Below are 27,546 nucleotides of genomic sequence, written 5' to 3'. Positions count from 1 at the left end.
AGTGCACAGTCTACAAATGAAATTGAGCCAAGTGCTATTCGTAAATTGCAATCAATTGAGTGCCGCAAACGTTCGATTCGCAAAATCAAATATAGGGGTGGAAATGAAACAAGAGAGGACGGTTTAAACGTTGCCTAACAGAGTAGTTTGAAAATGTTGTATCCATAGTAGTTACTTTGAATTTTTATTTTAACTAAATCTACCGATTCGGCTGAAAAATTGAAACTGACCGAAGTACTGCAGGATCGCTATCGATAAGCCAAAGTCTAAACGTGAAAGCTCAAAATCGTAACGAATGTGTCGCCATAGCCATCGAAATCAATGGCTAACAGTGTGATTGGGGTTGTAAACCGAAAGCAAAGCGATGACCATCTTTCACAGGAGTATTGAATGTAGCTAGGATTCAAAGAAAATAGATCACGATTCGGTTGAATGCTATTATTTATTTTCGAACTGAATACGCCGCCTCTCGTTTCATCTGCCGTTGGTTTTCGACCACGAACGTCACCGCGGGTGCCATAGATTGCAAAATGTTGCATTGACACGGGAAATTCGTCACACCTATGTAAATTCGTATTGGTGTAACTAGATAAGGGTAAGCTTAGCCCCTCAAAAATGGAGACTGATCCCATCACCATTCTAGAATTTACAAATGAAAAAATTTCACAATTTTATAATTCCAGAATTTGCAAATTTCAGATTCTAAAATTGTAGAAGTCCAACATTTCAAAATTCCAAATTTTTAAAATTTCTCCACCCTAGAGAAAAATTATATTCACATAAAATTCCTTAGAATTATTCGTCTCTATTTTTGTACTATTTCAAGTCTTTGTAGGTCAACAGATAAAATGGATATTCCATATTACTAGCGGGATTGAAATTTTCTGAATTGGTTTTCGAGAAAGGGATTCTCATATGAAAAAAAAAAAAATTTGATTTATTCTCTGAGCCATCAGTTACAGGACACAGTGTATATCCATTCGCAGCACTCTAAAAGTTAAAAGGGTGCTCACTACTACACGCGATCAGAACAGAGACACGAGGAAACACGGAAGCGATGTGTAAGCGACGTGTTTTTCGCTTTCCCAGCCGCGTCACGCTCCGGTTTCTAGCTAACCGAGGGTCGTACGTGAATTTCCATAAAAATTAATGTCAATCCACGGGGCTCGTTTCAGGAAAACCCCCGACGGGTTTCGTGGCTCTCTCTTCCGTGGCAACATCCCCGTTGTAATAGCGTAAAACGAGCGAACCTAGAACAACCTGTACCTAACGTTATCATCCTTTCCCTCTTTTCAACTTATTCGCCCATGAAAAATATCGAAATATTCATTTCGATCAAATTACATATTCGAAAAAAGGGGATGAATAAAAGCTTCTATATATATCTATATATCTTTTTAGCACTTTGAAAATTTTCTTAACTATCATTAAGACAACCCAATAAAACGAGTTGTTCATTTTTAATATTAAATTCTCAAATTAACAAATTAAATAACTAAAGCTTTGCATTGATCCGTCAGTGAATACAAAGGAACGGAAATCAGTAGAGATGGAAAAAGAGAAAGGCGCTAATAGAAACGCGATGAAATTAATTTATCACCCTCTGACAAACTCTGAAATCAAATATCACGAAATAAGGATTATACGTATAGGTATAGGAGAAGAGTGGAGGCCAGAGAGGAAATTAATCCAGTAAATCAAAGTGAGAGTCAAAGAGCCACAGGCGTGACAAGGGCGGCTGAAGCGAGGGGGTGAAACAGGAAAGACAAAGGGTTGAGTAGCTTCGGTAGAAAAGGTTATTGATATTATAGGTCCCTTTGGTTCTCCATTACTCCGGCAAAAGGTTATAAAACTTATTGGATGATAAAACGGGGCCATGCCTATTGCTCGTTGAAAATGCATTTTCACTGAATCGCATTTGTGCTCGCGGATCTCTACCACCTGCATAATACATCCCGTATACGTGTTGGTAATATTGATTTTATGACGTGTTAAATTCAACGCGATCCGTGAGTTAAAGTGCTGCCAGTTTGAAACAATGGAATGAAAATAAAAAAAGTGATGAAATTGTTGTATATCTGTACCCTTCGTGAAATTAAAATTGCTGGCGCGTACAATTTAATATACCTACATGCGAATAATTGACGTAAAGTGTTTTCTCTTTTATTGTAATAACTTTCTTTCGTGATTAATAGGACAGTCACGCGAGAAGAGTCCATTTTTAAGAAACTTTTAATGAACTAAGATCATCCGGAAGAAAATTAAATTCTTTCAGCTAGAGAAACATAACTGATGGCTCGAGCAATAAATTTCAACTATTTAATTCTTTCGTTGAGAGGTGATACTCATATATTACGTAACAGGTGGCGTGTAATTTCAATAGCGTCAAACAAGAATTTCGTTGATAAAATTTATCGGGTTAATATCTTAAGCTCGGATACCGTTTCTTCGTTAGAATCTCGCGCAGCTAGAACAGCTGGCTCTCAAAACGTTTCTCGTCGCATATTTTAAAAAGAAACAAAGTGACAGGAACACGGAACGCGAACAACCGAAAGCAGATTTAGGGTGTTGCAAGGGCTGGGGGGTGTAGAGTTGTAACTATGCGTTGTACGTTATTCGGACAGTGGAACACGAACTTGCTGTGCAAGCATTCTGAAAAGAAAAAACATACACCTTTCGCGGGAAGTCTATGCAGAACAGGTAGCATTTAGTTTCTTTTCTGTGCGCTTCTTTTCTCTTTTTTTTTATGTCTTCTATGTACACGATATTCTAAAAATTACAATTTAAACGATGGAAGGATCAGTACCGACAAAATTATAAACCTTGGAAAATTATTTTTGCTATTTAAATTTGGAGAACTTTGTAGGCTAAAAATAGGTTGGAATAATAATTCTTGAAATTCTAATTTTCACGATATTAAAATCAATTTAGAGGAAGTTAATGTAGTTTCTACTGAGTAAACAGCTGCATAATAATATCTTTCCATATAATCCAATTTTTCCTCTAACCGGAAGTTTCAACATGGATAAATGATCCTCGGGGCAATTTCATCGGGGATAACCAAAAGACAGGCTTTGACATTCGAATCGATTGGTTCGCGTATACGTCCACGTTGAGCGTAGAAAACGCGTCGATGTCCGATACGATTGTCTTTCGTCGAATGCAAACGTTCCGTGAATCCATCGCGTGATCCTTGATCCTTACCGTCGTTTCTCTCGGAAATCTCAAAAATACCTTGCCTCCGCGAAGCCAATTGGAAGAGGGAACGGAACATCGATAAATCAGGGGAGAAGGCGAACGGAAACGATACGATCGAGGCGTCGACGGACGCCTTTCTCCATTATTCGGACATGCTGTCACGCGGGGCGACACAGAACGAGAGAAATAGAGAAAGATTTGCCAGCTTTCACATCCAGCTCGCGGGGGTTAAAACCTTTTTCCCCAGAAATACACGGAGTTTATTGACTGTCGCAAATCGCGTAACCTCCCCTTCAACCCCTTGCTTTCCTTGCCGTGTTATTGAGTTCCCGTACGCACGTATAGAGGGTGAACATTTACAAAACTAATTCTGATTACAAATGTAATATTTAGAATTTTGTACCAATCGAAGTCTCGAGATAGTAAATGCCATAACGCATAATTTTAGGTATCTAATATTTCTAATTAGGCAACTGAAAAAATATCTATTAATATAGATAACAAATTCTTAGAGAAATTCAAGTGTCACCCTTATAGGGCTGATCAAGCCCAGTTGGGTAAATCTACCTATTGGTAGTCTCTACTATATTTATTAGAGACAGATTAATTTGCGATTTTTCGGATTTTTATTAATTTCGCGATTGTTATAGAAAACTCATGATTTACTCGACACCCTATATATCGAGTTCATGGTGGTGCAAACATTACAGGCACGCGCTCGCCCACACCGACAACTGACATGCATTACGGTCACGTAGCAATATTCAAATAAACCACGACAGAAAGCAACGTGGCATAATAAGTTCCTGCTCCACCCTTTCCTCCCTCCTTTACCTATCCCCCTGGCCGCTAGGATGAAGAATAATCGGCCGAGCTTTTGCCTTCGGTCCGGTGAAGTTTCCGACGGAAAACGGAGAAATATTGCGATCTTCCACGTGTACAAACGGCAGCCGAGGAATTTGAAAGGAAATTACTCGTGGACGGTGATTTATAATGTAGTGGTGCATCGTGCACCGGTCGACCACATTGTTGCAATATGAAAATGATTTCAATGGCACGTTATCAGAGAAGAAATTACTTGCTCGAATTAAGATAATTTGGCATGCTTTGTTCTATATAAAAGATGATTCAGTATGTTAGAAATTTGTTTTACAGCTTAATTAAGATTACTTTTTATTTATGAGTGAGACTACAACCCTAATCGAACACCCTCTACATAGGCATTTAAAGACATTAAACAATTTTAATTAAGCTTTTTACTCGCTGAATTGAATAAGAGATCTGGAAATGAGGTTTGTCCTGAATTTAATAATACAGTGAATCTTTTAAAAATGTACGACACGGGGGTAGCCAAAATGATTCTGTCACATACATATTTAATGACACGGAAACTGCTGTTCCTTAAGCTGTGTAATGTTTAATGCTTGCTTGAAAAATGTAGAAGCACTCGTTAACCATTCATGCTTCATTCAGGAACGAATGTGTAATTTTCCAATTTGTAATGTTTATTTAAATTTTACTAAGAGAATTAATTTTTTTCACCAATTTTATACTACGCGCGAACTTTTCCACTCTGTTAGTGGAACTTGTTAAATTATTTCTTAAAGCTTGCCCATTTGACGATTGATGGGCCGCTGTTACACAAAACCATACGGTGAGTTCCATACAACACGGGGGGAAAAACGGAAGGAATGCCTCGTTCAATTCGATGAATTAAACGGCAACCAGGTCTCTCGACGCAGATTGGAAAATTCGTAGCGCGATGTGCACATTTCTCAGCCGGTGTCAAATACACTGTCGGCGAAGGCGAGCAATAAAAATAAAAACTAACAAACAACGCTTCGGATCAAATCGAATTTCCGGACGGGTCGAAATGATTTTGAGCGAACGGTGTCGCGTTCGCCCCGTAACTCTTCTGTGTTGTACTTCCGGTACAACGAACGATTCCCCTCGTTTTTCCCAATCCCTTCTTCTCGTTAGATGCGTTCACCTGAGGTAATTTATTCAGTACAGTAGACCAATGGTGTTTAAATATCAATGGGCATGCCATTTAACAGGTTGGATATTGCCTGGACCAAGGGTGAACTGAATTATTTAATTTGAAAACAGGTTACGACTGAAATATTTAATTAAACAAGGAAGATAATTGTATGTTTAAATATCTATCGTTTATTTTTATTTTTTTATTTTATTAAAATTAATTAAATTACAGCAATTGACATGATGAATGTTTTCTTCAAATATTGTCTTCCATTATGCTATATAAATTATTAATCATGAATAGATTCCATAAACCACCCTTTGTCCAGTAATTTTCTGCGTGTCGAAATGGTAAATGGGTAATATTTTTATAGCAATGAATTTGCATAATTCGACTGACAGCATATTTCAGGATATAGAAAGGTCGGTAAAAAATTTCTGCGTGACTTGCATTTACTAGAAAGCCCCATGAAAAGAGGTGAAAATATTAGTTTGAAAAGGAAACGGTATTCAAATGTAATGAATTTATCTATTCAATCTTCTTGAAAGATTTTATAGAGAAGACAGTTTTAAAAATATTCCTCCTTTGAATATTATGCAAGTCAGTTAGTGTTATCGAAATCTCTTATCAAACTATAAATCTTGAATGATTCATAATTTTCCAGGATCCTTTTTATTACATTGTTAAGATAGCTGAATAAGGATTTCTCCAGGTTCTGAATGAAAAAGAAAAAAGTCGTTTCTTCTGGAGAAGTCGAACGATATTTTGCCAGCTTTTGTATCTGTCCTTTTTGGATCGTATTTCGATCTGTCCCAGGGGGATAAGTAAACTTTTGGCGAGGAAGGGTAGCTTGCTGCCACGTGGTTAGACAACGGGGTTGAATGGAGAAAACTTGGTTCTGAGAAAGGCGAAGAAGATTCTCTCTGTATATTCGTATTATCTCAAGCTTCGCGACACTTTAACCAAGTTCTAGGTATCGATCAGTGTCACGTGGTTTCCTTAGAAAATCATGTTGCCCCGACTTTCGTGGTTTCCCATTAAGATTTTTCCCTAACTTCCACATCAGAGGCAACAGACTTTAATTAATGTTGTTAACTGTCCGAAGCAGTTATAAGTAGAAAAACCAGTTATTTATTTAGCCACGATATTCTTTTATTTATTTTGAAAATATAAAAAATAAAAGCCGACGATGCATCATTCTTTATTACCGCACAAAACGCGTCAATATTTATCGTTAACGGACAGTTATTCCAGTATTATTCGACAGAGGCTTTTTGAAACGAACGAATTTCAAATATTAATTACTATTGATGTTTTACAATACCAGGATTTTATTTGTCAAGTAAAATTAATGTACCTGCAATAAAATTCCGTCAATTGTTACGCTTGGAGGAAGTTGAAACGCGCAAAAATATCATTACGAGTTAATATTTCGCACATAAAATTCGAATATAAAATATTTTCGAACAGCCGAGGCAACGCGTAAAAAGAACGATGTTAAACAAAAATGATGTATCAAAGGTGTTTACACGGTCGTTAGAAGGAGCATGGAGAAAGTATAACAGCTTGTAATATCCCGGTTGCCATTAGCATCTCGAAAGGGACGGACCAATCACAAAATAATTAGGCAGTAAAGCGGTTTGCTTATTACACGTAGGATGATATAATTAATGCCGTTATTATACCTCTCACCCGTTCGCCGGCTATCCCGACGTCATCGTTCCCCATATCCCCGGGAGATCCAGAAAATAAAATCCCCGGGATCATCCGGCCGGTCTCGTATGTACAGAGAGAGGACGGCCAGGACAGCGGGGCAAGCTTTTCCTGGATTTACGAGTGGATATTATGCAGATGGTACTTGCATTAAACGTACCGACAGTACAGTGCTGCACGGATGAAAAAACAGGGGCTGGGGTGAGAACTAATTGGTAAATGGCTCACCTTATACAGCCGTCCGCAAATTAGCGCTTTTTCTCCTGGAAAATCTATGAAATAGATGCTGCTACTGGTGCTCGTATTTCGGCATGCTTGGGAAAAGGTAGGAATTGCTACCTGAATAGCAAAATCGTTATTTGCAATGACTGCAGATCTTTGGCAAAATTATCTTTGGAGAATTTTTCATATTTAAATAATTTGGCTGTTTTGCATAATTTTTTTTTATTTGGTAATGTTTGTCGAATGTCTCCTGTGTCACTTTTTATGCAAATTGACCAACATTTACATAAAAAAACAAAACGTTGTGTGTCCCAAGTGCATTGCAAATACAAATAGGTAGAAAACATTTCAACAACCCTTCGAGAAAAACGATTTGTCAGCAAATGAAAATCAACCAGCATTGGACATTGCACAACGTTTCCTCTTGAAATTGCAGCCCTTTGACTTCCTCGACCATTTCATTTTCTCGTGTATGTAGGTACATACATGTGCTACTCTGTTCAAAAAGTTAGAGGCGAAGTCAAATAAAATACGAACTATTCATTTATTCATTAATTTCTATTTGGTTACGTTCAAAGCGTTTGTATAATAAGGTAGAGAACAGAGTGTTCCTTGGACTCTGTGTCGAAAATTATTAAAATAAGTAATTAGAACAAAATTAGAACAAAAGATGATATAACTTTTCACCACATTTTTTTTAAATTGACTCGTCCTGGAACTTTTTCAGTGGGGTGGTTTATGGAACACCAGTGGAAATAGGATCGATTGATATTTCCTTGGAATAATTTATGATCAATTCCATTCGATCCGTATTCGTAACGCGTGCTGGACTCGATATCCTGTTTTAAATAACAAACAATATTCCTGGTATCGAAGTGACTGCGGTGAAAAATACATCTACCAAGCAGATTTATTACGTACCAGTTATCGCGCCTCTTTTTTGACTTTTAAATTCTTTAACCCAACAGATATCTGTTAAGTGTTAAAAGTACGATAGGTGAAGAATTTTATTATTCTATTATTTCTGGTAGAAATAGCTACAGCAAAGGGGTTAAACATTTCCCTCTCTGCAATTTCTAGGAAATAGTATCGATTACCATGTCACAGCACGAGAAGATGTCTGTGAAAGTGACCCACCCTAATCACCAGACCCAAACCGCCCATCGTCGAACTATTAGCAACTTCAGTGATGAGTTTTGACTCTCCTTAACCCGTAACTTCGTAACGATAGAAACTTATGGTTACATTTATCCACCGTATATGGTAAAGGTCTGACACACCCTGAATCTGAACCAAAACGTCGATGTTCCTTCTAGAAATTCATTCTCGATTATTTTGTCCAAAAAGATCATTTACCTTTTTGATTCTTAAATGAAATTACCACGCGAACCGACTATCCAGCGACCCATCAATGACCAGAGTGGTCTTCGGCAAAGTGGTCCTAACCCTTTTGGGTCAAAGGATAGTCAAATCGCGACTTACCAGGGCATGAGACAGAGTCGGAGCAAGAATATCGACAGCTACGAAACGACGCATCCGTGAGTCCCTGCGATAGAATCCATTAACTTCCCAGTCTCCGATGAAAGGGGTCTAACCGTATAGTAGAATCCACAGCACAGGTCTCGACCGAATTCGAGCACCCTACCGATTGATCAAGGCTGCAGGACCAACCAATATTTCGACCAGAAACCATTCCATGCCCATTGCACTTGTGCGATGCGTTTAGGTTTGGTACCAAGATGACTTACTGGGAGTTATTAGATAGCCATTCGTTTTATATACATCGTGATTAATAGTAGAAGCTTCGAATGAAGGTAAAATTAATTAAATACTCAAGGTGTCTCGTTGCCATAAGAATAACTCATCAATTCTTAACCCTTTCGCTATTATTATATTTCAAGATAGCCGATACGAAATAAAATATTAGAAATAATAGAAATATTAGTACGATATGAAATATTAGAAAACAAAATCACTTATGCTTAGAATTATTTTATTCATTTATAAAAGACGTATTGGTGGACTCATAGCGAAAGGTTTATCAGCCACATATGAAATTTCGTTTCACTAGCAAAGGTGTTCCTCGATTCTTTTCATCAACTTTGACAAGGGATTTTCTTCGTTGGTATATCGGTTGACGTCAGCCAATGGTTTTAGAGAGGCTTAATATTTGCTTTGTGTCCGATGTACGCGCACCTACACACGTGTGTCCGTACATGTGTGTAGAAGCTTTTCGTTATCGGTAGTGTGTGCACAGCCGGTTAGAAGCTCGTTTCGAGAGCGGAAAAACGAGGAAATCGAATCAGGCGAGAAAACGATACATAAAGATAAAAGGGGGAGGAGAAAATGAAAACGTGAGAAAAAGTGGAGGGATGGAAGCGATAGAATTTAGAAGAACGAAAGAGAGAATGTAATAGATAGTGAGAAGATAACAATATATTCGGTGTTTGAATTGCGAGCTTGAATTATTGCAAGTAGAAAAAAAATCTGTCTCTCAGGTTTATTCATGGGGCTGTATTTTATTTCTTTTTAGAAGTAGAGAGCATTGTAATACACGAACAGACTTAATTAACGAATAGAAATACGTTTTATCTTATCGTTAGATTCGTACGTGTAATGAAGATAGACCACTAATGGTGAATTAGTTTCTACGATTGCTTCTCAATCGTTAAAGATCGTTAAAGAACGAATTGAAGTGGGTTAGATCAACGATTTCCCACGCGAAAACGTTCACGGACGATATTTATTGGCTTAGAAATCGTGGAAACCGACAAACGATCGTTACTGCCTCTTGAAGAATATTTACTGCTCTCGGGCTATACAGAGATCGGAGAAACCGATTTCGTACAAATAATTTTCTAATAATTTAAAATCAATTTAAGATTAATATTTGATTTTGAAGCTTCTTTTATTACAAGAAAAATATATCAACCCCTATTTTTCCCCTATACTGAGCATCAGTATATGAACTCATTGAATCATTAGTCTACGGTCATTAGGTCACTGTCACGACCTTATTATCCAAGGTCATGAGCATTAGACCCTTAGTTTCAGGGTTGTAGATCTTTCAGATGATTTACCATTTTTGACACAATTCAGTGGACAAAGTTTGTCAAGTGTAAATGAATATGACCCGTGGTTTTAAATTTTGTCCACGCTTGATTCATTTATTAAAACCACGCTATTTTCCAGGCATTATAAATACTCGGAGACTGCTGATTTAAATTTTAGAAAAACAGAAAAAGAAATTTCTTTCTTTTTTATACAATATAGCCGTCTTCTTCAATAAAAATTGTCGGTGAAAGCTTGTATTGGATAGCGGACGGGGTTTGTACGAGAGTTAAAAATGTACGATAAAAACAATGCCGCGAGCACAAAGATGGCGTCATCGTGCTGTTCGTGAAAACACATTTATAATCCGTTCCGTAGAACGTGACATTGCAAAATTGCAATAGCAGAAAGCATCCGTGCAGAAAATGCGGAAATCGCCTCGCGTCGGAAACTGTCGTGTGCGCGATACCGGTCTTCTATTGCCTGAGAACGATCGTGAATTGGCTTTCGTTAAAAACATTTCATGTCAGTCGAAGATGACTAATACTTTTACGCTTGGAACTTCTTGTACCATGATATTAATGAATTTCGTAGCAATCGCAATTAATTTTCCTAGGAAAAATAATTATATACATGTATATACAAAGAAATAAGGTCTCTTGATAATGTGACATTTAATTTCGTGCTTCCTTAAAATTCATTAAACCTTCACAAAAGGAAACAAATGATTGACGCTTTGAATAACTTTGATTTTACTCTGACACCTATTAATTCGTTCATTGTCGAAATTGATGAAAATCATTTTCCTCCAACGAAACGTAGACTGGGTGACACCTATGAAAAAGGGAACACGGTTTTCTCACACATCAATGTGAAATAAATTTCTATTCATACACGTGGTATTATCGAAAATAATATTTATTCCACAGAAATTTTATGATCGTTATACTGGGGACTTTTGCGAAATGAAAAATTAACAAATTCAACGTGAGTTCGGGAATTTGTCGTTGAATTAATCCGATATTGCGTGCAATTAACCGACGGTATATCGGTAGGTAACGCCGATTTGTATACCGAAATTAAATTATTTTTAAATGCGATTATCCTCTTTACCTTTAAATGCGTTAATTACTGAATACATGGAAAATTTCGAAGCTGTGATAATATTTAAATATGGGATTAAAGATACCAATGGCCCGTGCTTAATTAAATTACAATTTAGTATTACTTTTACGTAATATGATACTGTATCGACATTACTATTAATAATATCGACAGACGACTACCACAGCTGTATTTACAGCAGCTTCTGACGGAGACTAATGAACACGATGGGAAGAAGATGAACTGAAAGCTTCACGTTTCATTTATTCTTATTTTAACAAAAACTTCTGTTCTGATATGGCAGAATATCGATTGATATATTACGATGTCGATCAAAGGGGATAAAAAGATTAGTAAACGCGAAAGAGATTTTCGCTGAAACAAATTTTCAAACAAATCCACTAACGCGACACTGAGCTTCAAGCAATAATTCCTTGCAACAATTTCATTTCAACCTTATCTAAAATGGCCGCCATTCGCGTGAGAACGTTTTAGAGAAACGTTATACAGAAACGTGGTAGACACAAGTGGAGGACAGTTTAGAGGGAGGAAAGGTGATGGTGGTAAGAGAGTATCATCTCAGCTGGGTGAAAGATGAAAGGGTGCACGAACGAAGTATTAGGCAGAGACTTATTGTTCCAGTAATTACTACTAATAGCCATCCCATGAGGGGTGAAGGAGTGAGACAAAGTAGAACCAGGCTATTCTCTCGCTGTCTGGAAGAGGCTTGAGAACATTCCAGCTCGGTAAACATCCGAGGCCATAAATTTTTCCCGGATCCCATGGAATTTTCCTGCACTCTTCGGGATCCTTGTCGACATTCAGTGACGGTTCTTATTGCAAGGGGACAGTTCACGAAATGTCGACGTTCAACGAAATAGAGTTAGAATTCATGGGTGTCGTTTAATATCTGCACAACCATCCCTAAAATTGTTATACGAAAGGAAAGACACTTCGAATTTTTCATTCTTATGAATTCTTTCTAAAGTTAACCCTCCAACAACTATGATAAAAATCGATAATATCTATTTATAGTTTTCTTAAAAGATAATAGTTTTGTTGCTTTCCGATGTACGGAGCTTCATCCACCGTTTCCAGCTTTTATTAGGAATTTTATCGTGGTCCCTTGTGTGGCCATTTCGAACACGTGTGACACATCTAATGGAAACGGTTCCGAATAATGCGTCACTTTGGCCGATATGCTCGCGTTAAGTATCAAAGCGTAACTGTTTCCAGAGGTTAACAAAGTTTCTCACTTTCACCCGTCGTTCTCGAACTTTCCTATAAGATCGTCCTCGATACACGTCCCCTTATTAAACTGCATGTTAACCAATCGTGGACAGGGTCCAAGTTTGAATCTGATAAACGATTCGGCTCTGCGCAAGTTTCAATATAGGATAGAGTATAACACGATATCTTTCGGGGAACTTTCTTGGTCGGCTTCCAAATTTTCGCGACATACCCGCGATGTCTCTGGAATTATTACCGAACCGATTCGTATTTCTAGGATCATCCTGCAGATACAATCAACTCTTCGTTCCGTTCCTCTCGTACAAATGTATTACGTAATTTCCAGTATTCGCCTTCTTCCGAGGTTCAATTTGTTATTCCGGAAGAAGAAACGATGATGTTATTAATAAAATCTACAAGGCATAAAATAAGGATTTTGTGAAAAGGTATACCAGCAGGCAAACAGAGTCTTAAAGATTCATCAGAGAGATATTTTTACGTTCGAAGAGGAGTTTTATGTTCAGAGAAAATATAAAAGATGGAATTTCAGATTGTAAGATATTTAATCAAATGAAACAGCTGGAAGGAAGCAGCTACCAGATAGTCCATTAAAAAATCTGAAATGCCACAAGTCAGATAAAATTGAAGAAAATAACTTCAAAATTAATAAGGTCGTTTTAGGGATGAAAAGATAGAAATCATAGAAGCTTCAAAAAAGAAAAGGAAACAAAATTAATAAATTAATTCTAATAATATTGTATTAAAATTGTCTATATCAATTCTACTATTATTTATTTGACTTCATCTTCCTGAGCCCCTTCTATCAACCATGTAAATCTTGCCTAGAGCAGCCATAACTCCATGTAACATAAATAATCCTCAACAAAGGATGCGGTTACGCGCTGACGTCGAGATTCCGTCAATAATTTCCTGCAACGATAATCCCAGGCACAGAAGCTGCGAAACGTAGCCAAGCATCGAACAACCCCCGAGTGGTTTATACTCCAACCCTATCGTCGACCTTATCCCTCGTCGTGTCACCTTCAACACGTTCACCCAGAAGATGTGCGTTTCCATGAAGTAGAAACATCTTGCCTGCCTGGCTGCCTGCCTTGCTTCTCGCATAAGCCAACATGCGAGATATATTTTATAGAGAAACATCTCCCTGACGAGGGAGTAGTAGAGGCAACCTTGTAGAAATATCTCATACATCAGAGACATACATCGTCCCTACGAAGCCTCGAACATTCTCTGCATCCCTTTTTCTATTTCATTTTACTCCATCTTTTCGTCGGTTTTTCTTATTTTTCTCTATTTTATTCTCTTTTCAACGAATATTATTATCAGTTTTCCTCGATTCCAATTTTATTTATCCATTTTCATCTCGGTTCGCCGATGTTAATTTTCAGTTTTTCTCGAATTAAACGCGCCATAATTTTTATATTTTACCGAGGAGGCATTAAATGTTTAAAATTCGTCGGTGACCGTAATGGAGGGAGAGCTTGGATTCCTGAGGTTGTGGTTTTACTTCGTAAAGGTAATACCACTTTATTGCGGTAAGAATGCGACCTTTAGTATCCGGTTCACCTTTGCTTTAATGCCCTTTAATGCCCACCGAACCCTCTGCTTTTCTTCCTGATTGCCCTGAATGGTAATTAAGTCCAGTCACTGGAATCGGTTCAACTTTCAAAGGAGATTTTTAACCTGCACGATATAACATAATACATTTATCTTTTAACCAAATTATAGTATTCGAGGGTTCCGGGTATAAACCGTGTCCTCTATAAAAGTTTCCAACATTTCATCAATATTGCAATAAATTTTATTAGAGGGCCTGCGAACGCACTGATACTGATATCTATTTATGATGCTGTAAAAATCCGCGAAAGATAGGGGTTGAAGTAACAAAAGTGATCTTGAATGTCTACTTTAAATCCACTGTAACAGCTATTTTTGCGATTTTTTTTATTAGGGTCTCGATTCCATAATATTCATTTTACGGTTTGTCTGAAAAATTTTCATAAATTTTGCATGCAATTCTCTTTTATTTATATCCAGAAGAAGCCGCGTTAATGGCTATCAATCGTTGTAAACGAATTGTTAATTCTCAGAAATAAGTGAAACCTAAATGACGAGTGAAAGGAGAGGTTCAATCGCGCGGCAAACAAGGCACGCAGCTAAATAACATCGGGACGCGGCGGCAGCCGGCTGCTAGACGATACAGCCCGGCTGTCCCAGATCGTAATATCGCTTTAATTATGTGCGCCGTATTTGCGCCAGGCCGCGTTATTAATTTCAGGTCCTCTCGCAGAGAGACTTACCATTACGACCTCGGGGGTTACGTCGGGTATCCCGACAAGCCTGCACCGTAGAACGACGTCGACAAGCCCGGGGTGAAAACGGGGGTGGGCTGGGCTGGGTGGCTGATGGCGAGAGAGTAGGAGGTTGTTCACTTCTCTCCCAGGATACCAGTCAGGCTAGCGCACGATAGAATGCATTCACCCTAACGTGGCACACGGCTCATCTTCGAGATGTTATTGCACTACCAAAAGCACCCCTTTACCCGTGCTAGCCGTATATGCAAATTATTTCGAGCGGTAAATTAAACAGCTGAAGCTACGACGGCGTAAATTGCTGGCCGGATAAAGTGTCACTCAAAAGTTTCAAACCACTTGATTCGTTGATGTATCTATTTCGTCTAATGAAAGTATCTTAATAAGGCTTAATAATGACAATGATAGGAAAAGGAAACAGATTTTCAGGATACATTTTCCCTAATGATTCGAGTGGTTTCGACCTTTCTAATAGGCTACGCCGTTTGGAATCAGGTTTCATCAGTTAAAGCATTATTCCCTGCCCTAAACTTTTCCTCCCTAGTGTAATCTCGTCTACACAAAACGAAATGACTTCTGTCTGTTCTCTCAACGACACTTTCTCTTTCTCCTGGTATATACCCAACACGATGAGACTGTAATCCTAATTTATTCGACTTCTTCATTATGAAGCTCCCACTGAAGGAAGATATAAAAAAGGGAAATATAAGTGGGAATTCATTTTCTCATTTAAGGGTGGATACGATGTTGGAGTTATAGCGGGTTTATGATATTCTGGCATGCTTAGGGTTTTGGCAATGTTGTATTATTAGACTTTCAAAATAATTTTGGAAACGGAGTAATGTATAATAATTTATTAACTGAAGTAAAATGAATACAAGAGCAAAGTAGAGTGATAAGGATTAATATTTTTAGAAACGGGGTCGATCCCTGTCAATTTTTTCGTCGAAAAAAGTATGAAGCCGAAAGTATGAAGAGTCTTCTCGTCCCTTATGGCGTGAAACAAGAACATCCTTATCGCATCGCTGCTCATCGTGCTGGCGTAAATCGGTTACGGCTCCAACCAATGGTGGCCACCGTCTATTATTTTTACCGATGTAATTTCTCCTCGTTTTCCAGACAGTTTGGTCGGTCGTCTCGTGGAAAATGCAGCCGCGGATTGCGGTCACTGTGCAAAATAAATAATCCCCGGAGTCTCTTCCGTTTCTCGTTTCGTTCCGCTTCGTGTGTCTCCTGTCTGTTACTCTGCTACCTTTTTTTATCACGATACTGTCATCTCGTTACATCGTACTGGCTTATCCCCTTCCTCTTGTCTCAACATCATGTTCCCTTTTCTCATTCATACGTGTACTGTCTTTGAAAAAAAAAAAAAAAAAAACGACGGATGAAAAGTTGTTTGTTCGTTTATCGAAAGCGGAGCAAGAATATTTTGATAACGAACAGAGGACATTGTGTTTCCTGCTGGAAACAAAGAAACAATTATGTAGCTTCATTGTTGTATTTGGAGACATTTTCATGACATAAAAGTATTACTAAATAGCACTTGCGATACATTAATTCAAAGCTTAAAGTTTGACAAAATCTACTGTATAAACGATCCGTCGTTATTTTTTATGAAGAGCATTCACATTGAATTTTTAGACGCGTCAGATGCAAGGAGACAAAGTGGAGCCTTTACACGATAACGCACGCGGTCGGTATATTAATAAGCAAGTTTTAATCCAGTTTAATGTTCGAGCTACGTAGTTTCGGGCTGTGGCATCGAAATCTGGTCGATGGTAACAACTTGCGATGAGAAATCAATTAAACGTCTTTATGTTACCCTGTACGACGACGCGTACACCGATAGTCGAACTCCGACAACATAGTGGAAAGCATAGGACGATGTGATGTTGCCAGGTAAAGTTCGAAACAACTGTTCATGATGTTATCGTATCTCTATAACATGCACTGAATGGTTTCAAAAGTTGTACCACCATTCCCAGTAATTAAGAATTTATAATCCGTTAATTAATCCTTTTGAAAAAGCGAAGCACAGTATTCAATCGTGTCATGGAGTTAATTAGAGAAGTGTGGATAGTTTTAACACGAACTCTGGTAAATGGATAATTTCATGTTTTAATCAAATATTAACACCTTTTGAAATTAAATATTTTTTATTCGAAACTGGTTTTATTTTTATTTTTATATTAGTGAATTAGAGTTGACAAAAATATTATAAGGCTAAAAATTAATATTTAATTAATATATTAATGAAAATTTAATATTGAGAAAACGAATTTCTCAAAATGTTTAGATATGCAATGAAAGTAATTATCACTAAACATCTATGAATATTACTACTCGATTTTGATAGTTATAGGTAAGATAGATTCATAATTGCTGGTAATAGAAACTGTTAAGATGATTGATTATTATCCCCATAATTGTGAAATAGGTGTGTCATTAATAGGTTCGAGCCAGTTTAAAGGGCAATAAAATCGCGATACATGCATCGTTTTAGTGTTAACTGCAAAGTTATTGAACAGTAATTAACAAGTGATTAATCAATTAAATTTAATCTTACCGTAGTAGTCAATGATATCGTTTTATATATCGGTAAGTTAAAATTAGAAATTTCTTGATTTTTCTTTTTCTATTTAAGGTAGAGAAGAATTCTTCTATATTTCTTTTCTTCCTTAAACTTAACATTAAGCGATTCATTTTCGAACGTTGAAAAGTTGAAGAGAGGTCGTTGAAAGTTTCACGGACCAGCACTTTTCCAATAATCACGGGTAGTTATACTTAAAACCGAAAGTAGACGGCCAGGTTAGCTAAGTAGCACATCTTAAAGTTTCCTCGTACTTTTGGAAATCCTGCAGGATGCCCCGAAATCCAATCACCGTGCCTCCTTCGAACACTTTTCCATTTATGGGAAGGGTAAAACGTTCTCGTCAAAGGCGATTTCTTTCTTTTTCTCCTTTTTTTTTTATACTCAACATTTCGAGCGTAAAGAATCCATGAAATCGTACAACTTTCAAAGTAATTAAAATCGTAATTTCGGAACTGAGATTCGTCCTTTTTACTTCGCCTAGAAAAAGAGCTCTCAATGGTTATTAAATAATACATTAGAAACGACTGGGTGTCTGTGTAACATTTTGCAGTAGTATTACGTTGAATGACACACAATTTAATGAAAAGAGAATAAAACTGTCGTGTGTAGAAAATTAAGAGAACGTTGAATAGGAGGAAACGTAATGAGCAACATGATATTTATGAAACCAACGGTCCGGTATTTTTACTACGTACATTTTGTATAATTTCGTTCGCAGCTACCCAAAATTACACTATAATAAAAAGCATTAGATTTCACGTGAAATTTCATATATTTCGTCTAGAATAAATTGATCATCTGAACGTAATTTATTTTTCACAGTTTCATCTTTGAAGACTATTATAATTTCATATCACTTTGTTCGATCATTTTCAATCAGAAGTAATCAGTACCACGATTAAACAACATATTCAATTTATGTGTTAAATTTGTATGAATAAATGATTTTTGATCTCCAATTAAACCTTGATTACCATAAAATTAAATAAATTCTCTGGGTCGAAATAAATAATTAAACATCATTGAATAATGTAACAACACAATTTTGTAAAACATGATTACGTTGAAATGATTCATGTAGGAAATTTCAAACAGCAATGATCTCATCGTCGGTAATTTACAGGATGCCTTACAATTTTATCTTAGTGAGTCTTGACAGTATTTAGAGGAGTATTCAATCATTTCGGACTATACTTGAATGGCACTGTATATAACAAACCATACTCACAATTTTGTAGTTGTCGGACGAGAAGTCTTCATTATCTCGGAACGGGTGAGAGTTCAACTCGGGCGTAACGAGGTCATTGTGGACAAGTTTCTTGGTCTAAGACAGCTTGTCAAACTTGGACATGTTCCCAATGAGTTTGCCAAGTCTCACTTGAAGCGAATTCGGATCCGCAAGTCTCGCGTTAACGCCTGATTCTGTTAACTGTAAACGATCTTCCAGCTAACTTTCTATTTTACAACAATATAGTTTCAATAGAAATTCAAATCAGGGAACTAGTGAAATTATAGTTGGTACATATGATATTGCTAATTGCATATCATTTCTAATAAAGATGTAATAACAAAAGAGAATTAAAAGACAATATTTTCCTCTTCGTATTTAGAATTTATCAAGAAATTTCAGGGAGAAAAATTTTTACTACAAACAGGGATTGAACCGATAGCGATACAAGAGTTTTTATAACTTTCACAAGCTCCTTGCTGTGGCATACTTGTGAAGTCTGTTGCGCGAATATAATTCAAGAATCTGCATAAATATGCATGGTATCTCGTATGCATCGAGTTTGCATTAAGAAATTCAGATATGAATATGCGCCGCCCAACAAACCCGAAGTTTCTTCAGTATTTCTGATTACCCTGCGATTACTTTGGATCCCTATTAATGGATAAACCGAGAGGAAAAGTGAAAATAGAATAATTAGAAAAAAAAGAATCATAGGAAAATCTTTCAAGCTTCATCCACATTATCTGTTTATAATATCTGGAATAATATGCACTTTTTAGAAGTGCAATCTCTTTCCCATTGAAAATTCTTTCGTAAGTTAAAGATACTAAGAATTACGGACACTTTCGAAACTCCTCGATTTAAAATTGAAACTTTCAGCAATTTAACTTCCGGAGTTTACAGGAGGAAGTCTTCTCACAGTAGCTATATGCAACTGCTGGTAAATATATTCTAATTGCGCAAAGTTCTCGGTCCAGTATTTCTTTCAGTAAATTAGATTCAATAGATCGTATGAATCCGCAAGGGAATTACTTGATCCAGAATTTATTTTTAATTAGAATTTTAAGAAGAAACTTTTAACAACTTAGACGTCCAAAGGCTCTCCCTCGTTCCCCATCCAAAGTCCTCTATTCCGACCTCGAACTATTTCGATGTTTTATTTGAAACACTATTTTACCAACAAAACGGTAGGTGACAATCTGCCGCAGACCCTAATAAATGGTAACAAATAACGGATAGGAAAGCGGTCACACGCCGTCGTGGACGATAAGGCGAAACGACAGTGACGAATAGGTTTCCGTGGGGAAAACGCGAGCTTTCCGTTAGCGCAATTCCATCGGCAATGCACTCGAAGCTGCTATCATGCACAGTCCAGAGCAATTCCAATAGGCGATCCATTATCTTAAGCGGTGTCGACCCGATCGATTCGCGCCTCCACCTTTTTCCCCCGTCGTTTCTCCCCTATCGGGAAATACCACCCACTTCTCTTTACTTTCGCGAAACGTTACATATTTTTGTATCTATTATACTACAATTAATTAATATGAAATTTGATATAACATCGATGAACACGGTGGTGCAGGTATTGAAAAGAAACTTCTTGATCAAATTTTTTGAATTTTCAGATTTTTATTCAATTTGAACTAATTTATGACACTTTTCAGGTTGCGGGAGCGTTACACCAAAGTCTACATGGGGTAAGATCGCAACCATGGGTTACGCCAGTCTGGGGATCCCCTTGACTTTGGTTTACCTGTCAAGTGCCGGAGGCCTCTTATCCAGGTGTGCCAGAGGGGTTTTCACGCGTGCTCTTTGTTGCTGTCTTTGTTCGAATTGCGGTTATTGTTGCTACGACGAAAGACGGATGGAGGTGAGTAATTAACACTAACACAACTTCAAGATCGACCTGGATCACTGTACTGTATTTACAGTTTTAATAATTTTTCAATGCAAACGATTGTAATATTCCATTGTTTTCCACTTTCTGTCCGATGGAAGGATATAAAAATCCACGTCGATCTTAAAGTAAATTTTCAAAGGCGTGCTTTTGAAAATAACGCGTCAGATAAAACGGTGTCATTCTCTTTTTCTGTCATCGATCTTAAAAATTGCTTTGTAATTGTCGCGAACGCAGGAGAAAGAAAGACGAATGAGGAAGAAGAGACAGCAGGAGGAATTGGCGCAACAGCAGCAGCAATTGCAGTTGCAGGAACCCTTTTACGTGCGTGCAAACGCGTCGACGTTCACGAGCACGGTGGAAATTAAGGCCAGCCCGAAGGATGAAGTGTCGAGTCTTGGTTCCGGTGACAGACCCAACGTTACCATACTCGCACCAATCAGCATTTGTTTGGGCACGATGCTCTGTTACATAGTGGCAGGAGCTTTTACTCTCTACAAGTTTGACGGCTGGTCCTTTGTGGGTACGTTCCAAAAGAGATCCTAGATTTCTACCAAAAGGTCTGCCTATCGACCAGGCTATTGTAAGCGTGTCACTTAACCCCTTTGAATACTAGGCTAATTTTATATAACTTGCATTAATTAGAAAATTGGAAAATTGGAAAATTAGAAATTAAGGAGTTAGGAGATTGAAAAATCCAGACATTGGGGTGTTGGAAATTATATGTACAATTGGGGTATTGGGAAATTAGAAATTAGACATCAAGGAAATTGAGATATTTTCAAATTTTCAAATTTTCAAATTGCAGGTTCAATAGCCCCTCACTACGTCAAATTAATAATGAAATTTATCCATTTCATGCAACTCTAGATGCAAGCTACTTCTGCTTCATGAGCCTAAGCACAATTGGGTTCGGCGACATGGTACCCGGTTCCTACCCACGGCACAGCCTCTACGAGTCCAGGAACGAGACCATTTGGTTCTGCTCCTGTTACATAATGTCCGGAATGGCGTTGACGGCTATGTGTTTCAACATCCTCCACGACGAGATCGTGCACAGGCTGAGCCATCAGGCGGAGAAGCAGGAGCCAGTTAAAGCCAGCTCGAGCGTGGACGAACTGTCCACGGATCCCTTCGCGTTGACCTCGTGACAATTTCCATCAGGCAACCTGTGCCACAGGAACGGCACCGACGAGAACGACATATGTGGAACCGAACCACCGACCAGCTTGTTCGCCCACGAGAACGAAATCAATATCCTGAAGGACTCTTTCAATCAAGTGGACGTCACTAGAGACTGCAAGCCGATCTTGAAGCTCGAGGATCACGTACCGCCGATTCCTGGTGTCTATATGTTGCCGAAGGTCGACGAGGAAGCCGAAGAAAACACTGAAATGTAAAACTGTATCGTTTATTTTTTTTCTTTTCCTTGTTCCACCCCCAAGTCTGATGTTTGATAAAAGTAACGAAGTGAAAGAACCTGTTGAATGGGTTCGAGGACGTTCTTGAGGAATATGTTCCTGATAGGTACACTCGATGAATATGTATGTGTTACAAAACGAAGAAGCAGTGACACAGTGTAAGCTTCGATTAACGACGAGAAAACTGAGAGAACGTTTTTCAATTCGGTACGTCGTCGATTTCAGGCGTCGAGAATCAGTGACTTAACAGTTTTTCTATGTCTTTTCATAAAGTGTCTTTTTTTTGTAATTCGAACCGATGAACGAAGAAAAGATCTTTTGTTGTAACAGAGTCCGATGAACAGGTAAACCATTAACGGACTACTTTCGCGTAGTTTTCCGGGTTCAACGCTAACCGGTGAGAATTGAAATGTATAAAGATACATTCTCGTCGAATAGAAGAGAGGCAGGAAATTTCAAAGAAAGTATATATTTGAAAACGGTTCGAATGTCGTTTCCGATGTAGAATGATTTTAGAAGATTTTTAGAAAATTATTTGATAGACGTTAATTGGAAATCATTAGAGTAGTTTCTTGCTTTCGGTAAATTAATTAAAACGAAATAATAGGAAAGCAAAACAAACTTAATCCCTTTCGACGAATATCCTGTTTGATTAAGTCATAATGGCATTGCGCAACTTCTAAGTAAGATGTTCCCAGGATATATGAAGCGTCTCCTAAATGTCCTGAACTTCATGCAGACATTTCTGCGCTAATCCTGCGTTACTCTTAATAAACGCCGTATCGCGAGAACGCGAAATCTGTGTTTTCAGTGAAATTATAATTACAAAATAATATCAAACAAACTTCACGTTTCTAATTAAGAAATATCGATAATCTTTTAACACATTGACTGCCAAGGTGAAGTTGGAAATTTTATCAAATGGTATGTATTTGATTTTTAACAAATCTTATCAATTATTCATAATTTCAAGTACCTATAATCCGTCCAATGAGACGAGTCAGGTTATATTTACAAATTCCCGCGCTCGACGCAAGGTCGAATCGGGGCTCAGTTGTCTCCAGTTCTTCAAACGGTTCGGTCGAGGTTTCTGTACTGTGAGCCGGGCCTGCTTCGAACACGTGAATTTTTTCGCATTTACTGTCTTGTCTCGTTGGATGAAGTATAATTAAGTAAGTAAAATAATTCCTATGGTAAATACGGCGGTCATCGTGTTAAAATAATTTATTTTCAGTTTGCGAATATTGGAAATGACATTCTCAACCAACGACGAGATCGACTCAATGTTTCTACACGCCTATTTAGATAGAAACTTGTAATAGTTTTTATATTTCTGCATTTAAGCACTCACGTGGTAAACACATTCTTGTCTGTAATCTAATTAAGTGGATTATTGCGTCTAGTTCGTAGGATGGAACGTACATCAAACATTCTTTTTGTACATTACATTTATGAATTAAAGTACGACACTGCCGAGATGAATTTTTAATATGAAAAAAAAAACATTTGTAAGGATATTTTGTAACCGGTGAATTTTTCTAGAATGAAAATCTTTACAACGTTTTAATATAACTTTAATCTTTGTATGTATCTATTTTTATCATCGATTACTATTAAAACGTTCTTGTAAGAAATTATTTTCTACAGCAATATCGTGGCTCACTTTTAATCAATTGTTCGTAATAAAGTGTACGTCCATTGGCTAGACGCAAAAATCGGTGAAAGAAAAATCACATTCGAATTCTATGCTCAAGAACAATAACTAAACTACTGTTGCGACTAGGCACTAATCTTTAAGAGTGTTGCATATAAAATTATCCACATTGTTTAATATCGGTATTTCGTGATATCACGAGGTGCGTAATGTATGGTCGTGAATTAGCTGTAAAATAATGATCTCTTTAGTATAGGGCAGACCTAACAGGACTTTCTTCTTCAAATAATAAAAAGTTATCAACTGTTGTACATATTTTGATCTCTTTATTATGACTGTACCGACCCCTGCTGACCTGACGTTCGGTCGTCGGTGCTGAGCGGGTTGCAGGTTTCTGGCGCTTTTTACTCGAATTTTTAAACGTTAATAACTGGGAAACAAAGCCGTAAACGCTATTTCGTTATTCTTGATTTTCGTCTTATTTTTATCCCTAGAATCACCCTGTATATACATACATTATTATACATATTTTGTTCTTATCAATTACGTAATGACATGAAAGATGTACAAATAATCCATCTATCAAATTTTTACAATATTATCAGTCTGAGTATTATTAATTATTTACAATTCAATAAATATTGTTTATTATTATAGTATTACATGACTGATGGTATATAAATATAAAATAATATTTTATTTGTGTTAAAAAAAAAATTTAACTAAAAACATTACAAAATTAAAGTGCATTCAAGTGCATCCACTGGGTCTGCTCTGTACAAACGAGGAAAGAACCACGATCAGTAGCGACGTAACAAAAAAAAGTGTCCCTTCTTTCTGTTTCTTGTAACATATCATAAGATATAAGGGAAGGTGAAAGGCTGAAGTGCTGCGCTGAGGAAAGGAACGAAGAAATGAAAGAAGACAACACGTTGCTCTGACCCGTGCATTGGTTTACTTCCGATGGTGTCGCGAATAGGCAAGCGAATTTCCTACGGTGTCTAATGACAATCCATATTATCTTCGAGCATTTACTAGAGTTATCGTTATCACTCGGTTGCCAATTCGATGGAGGCTCGTGGCTACCGGCCAAGTCAAACTTTACTTTCCCTGCTTGCGACCAACCAATCCGAATCATCGATCCAACCTGGGCTGACCGAGCAAACTTCCTCACACTCGTTCCATTCATTTTATGAGACGTTCCTTCAAGCTGACGCTTGGACAATTTGTTGTGGATAACCGCCTGTAACTTTTCTTCGATTCCTCTGACCATTTGATATTATGAACGTGCAATGGCACTGAAACAGGAAAGTTTTCTTTTTTAAAAAGTCTGACTGGCGTGAAACAATTTTTCTTTTGCAGTGAAATTTAAATTAAAATTATTCTAGTATTTGGAAAAGTATTAACACCAGTAAGACAGGGGACATTTATTGAAAAATTTCATTTGCAAAAAGCGAAAATAATAAGCTTTTATATTACTTCCCAGGGTTATACGATCTTAATAATAGATCTATAAAAAGACAGCTGTTTCGTTTTTCTTCCCTGTCGTTGAAATAAAAGAAAGGGCATAAAATATTGAAATTCGTTGGAAATTTAATTATCAAGTTTCGTGTACTCGTAAATGTGATATAATGGTCCGAGGAATGAAGCCTTTTCATACGTATAACGTTACCTTTAGCTCCAATATGAATTCCCATTGCAAAAACTCCAAGACTTGGAGTTTTCTTATTTCCTAAGATTTTCCCTTCCTGCTCGCCTCCTCCTCGGGGAAATATCAGAGAGTTCAAAACGCTGGTCGGTCAGAAGGAAACTTTAGCGCGACAGTTTTGCGAGAAAAGATCGATAAAACTTTATGTTTCGCAGATTGAAAATAGAATATTTTGATCCTCCATCGATTAATTAAACGTTTTGTACATCTAAAATACATGATCGTTTCTACCAACAATCAAATTTAACAGTGATAACGTCGGTGAATAAAATGTCAATTACATTGCAGAATACTTTCGAGTGATAACAGAGGACTTTTTCGATTAGAATTAAGCTACACTTTTATATCAACGTGCGAAACAAACATTATCGACACAGATACAATTATTATTAAATTATTGCAAATGAGAAGACCTATTTATTTATTGTAACAAACAATGTACGATTCGAAACGACGAATTCTTCAAAGTATCATTTGCCTCGTTACTATTATCCATCAGCCGTTTCGTATTAAAACAATCGTTAAATAATTTACACGATAATTTTCCTTAGATCTTAAGCTTCAAATTGATGTATCGTACATTCTATTCGATGATACTTTTATGTCATGAAATTTGACTTAACCGATTCTATGTCTACCGGGTGAACGTAACAATTCATGTTTCTTCTATGAATGAAATTTGAAGAGAAAGCAGATCCGAAGGAGAACGTTTGTCGATTGCCTGAGCAACCAGTTGAGTAAAATCATTAAAATTAGCGTAGAGCTGATTCAGTATTCACAATTGTGTCGAATCGGCGGGATTTGCTTCTGCCGTCCTTCCGTTTCAGCGAATCCTATACGAAATTGCAACGTAATGTAATTTTCTCGAATGTAACTCATTCTTCGAGCATGCCGTGTAATATTAACTTAGAAGAGATCATCGAACGAGTAATGGCTGATTAATGACACACCGAAAACGTGGACATTGGTTGAACTTGAATTTTCTATACTACCATTGTACATAGAATTGAACGTTGTATGATATTAATGACGATTCACGTTTAATGTTAGAGGAATGTTATTCGAAACATTGATCATGGATTCTGTATTTTCACTTTTGATCGGTTTTATCTAGAGGTAGCGATGTGAGGGATTACAGATCAAGAGAGAATTCAAAATTAAATGATTTCTTGAAAATCAATTGTTATCTCTGAATATTCTGAAAGAATAGTCTGGCATACTTTGTAGGAGTAAACTGTATTATCTATGAAATGTAAATCTTTGTACAGGAAAATTGATATGTTACATTAACTCTAGTTTCTCATTTTTTTATTAATTGAGTTAATACATCGTTTAATTCACTATAATTGAAATTTTAAGGTAATAATAGTTGATTTTTATTGAAGTAATACATGTAAAAACAAAATGGAAAAGAAGAGCGTATGTAAATTATAAAGAAAGCAACCGAGGAAACGTGTGAAAAAGGGTAAAAGAAAAAAAGACAAAGAAAACAATTGTTTTAAAACCATTGTTTTAATTGGTGTCATGTAACAAATATAAGAATCAATTAATACTTTGTAAATAGCTAAAACACTGAACGATGTGGGAGCGAATTCGACGTCATTGTAAAATACGAGGGGAAACGAATTACTGGATATTGTACGTCTGTATAATCGTTTGTCGAACAATGTATCTTATATTACAGAATAATAAAACAAAAACGACTTATCAAATGTTAGTATCATTTATTATACCCATGTCACAGCAATTGAAATTTATTGACAATTTATCGATCGATTTTTCAAAACGGAAGAGCGCCACTAGTGCTTCGGGGTCCTTGACACCCCGACTGCCATGATGTGAGTATGCAATCAATGTCGTTGGTACTTCGGGGTCCCAGATACCCCAGGATCGAAGCAGGTCGGTACACAACGATTGCCACCAGTGCTTCGGGGTCCCTGACACCCCAAGATGATATATAGATATGCAGACAGAATCTATCGCGCAATTTACATTCCTGAATTCTTCGTATCCCTGCATCTCTTAAATCCCTACATTCTTTTTATTCATACATTACTTACATCTTTTCATCCCTTACATCCCTGCATTCCTTACATCCTAGCATTCCTTTCATCCCTACATCCCTTACATCTCTACATCCCCTACATCTCTAAATCCCTTACATCTCTGTAGCCCTTACATCTCTGTAGCCCTTACATCTCTGTAGCCCT

General features: G+C 37.1%; 1 protein-coding gene across 5 annotated transcripts in view; it reads left to right on the top strand.

Moving 5' to 3' along the window:
- The window catches only part of LOC114871724 (TWiK family of potassium channels protein 9-like), a 176,960-nt gene extending 153,093 nt beyond the window's left edge, over positions 1-23,867 (top strand). For all 5 annotated transcript variants that reach the window (XM_046288107.1, XM_046288106.1, XM_046288105.1 and 2 more), the window contains 3 exons: positions 20,321-20,526; positions 20,791-21,076; positions 21,424-23,867. In XM_046288107.1, coding sequence (XP_046144063.1) covers positions 20,321-20,526; positions 20,791-21,076; positions 21,424-21,704 — 773 coding nt within the window. In that variant the 3' untranslated portion in view covers positions 21,705-23,867. The remainder of the gene's footprint in view (positions 1-20,320; positions 20,527-20,790; positions 21,077-21,423) is intronic.
- The last annotated feature ends 3,679 nt before the right edge of the window (positions 23,868-27,546 follow it).

Source organism: Osmia bicornis, chromosome 12 (assembly GCF_907164935.1).
Source record: "Osmia bicornis bicornis chromosome 12, iOsmBic2.1, whole genome shotgun sequence".
Taxonomy (NCBI): domain Eukaryota; kingdom Metazoa; phylum Arthropoda; class Insecta; order Hymenoptera; family Megachilidae; genus Osmia; species Osmia bicornis.
This window is presented reverse-complemented; position numbering and strand designations above follow the sequence as displayed.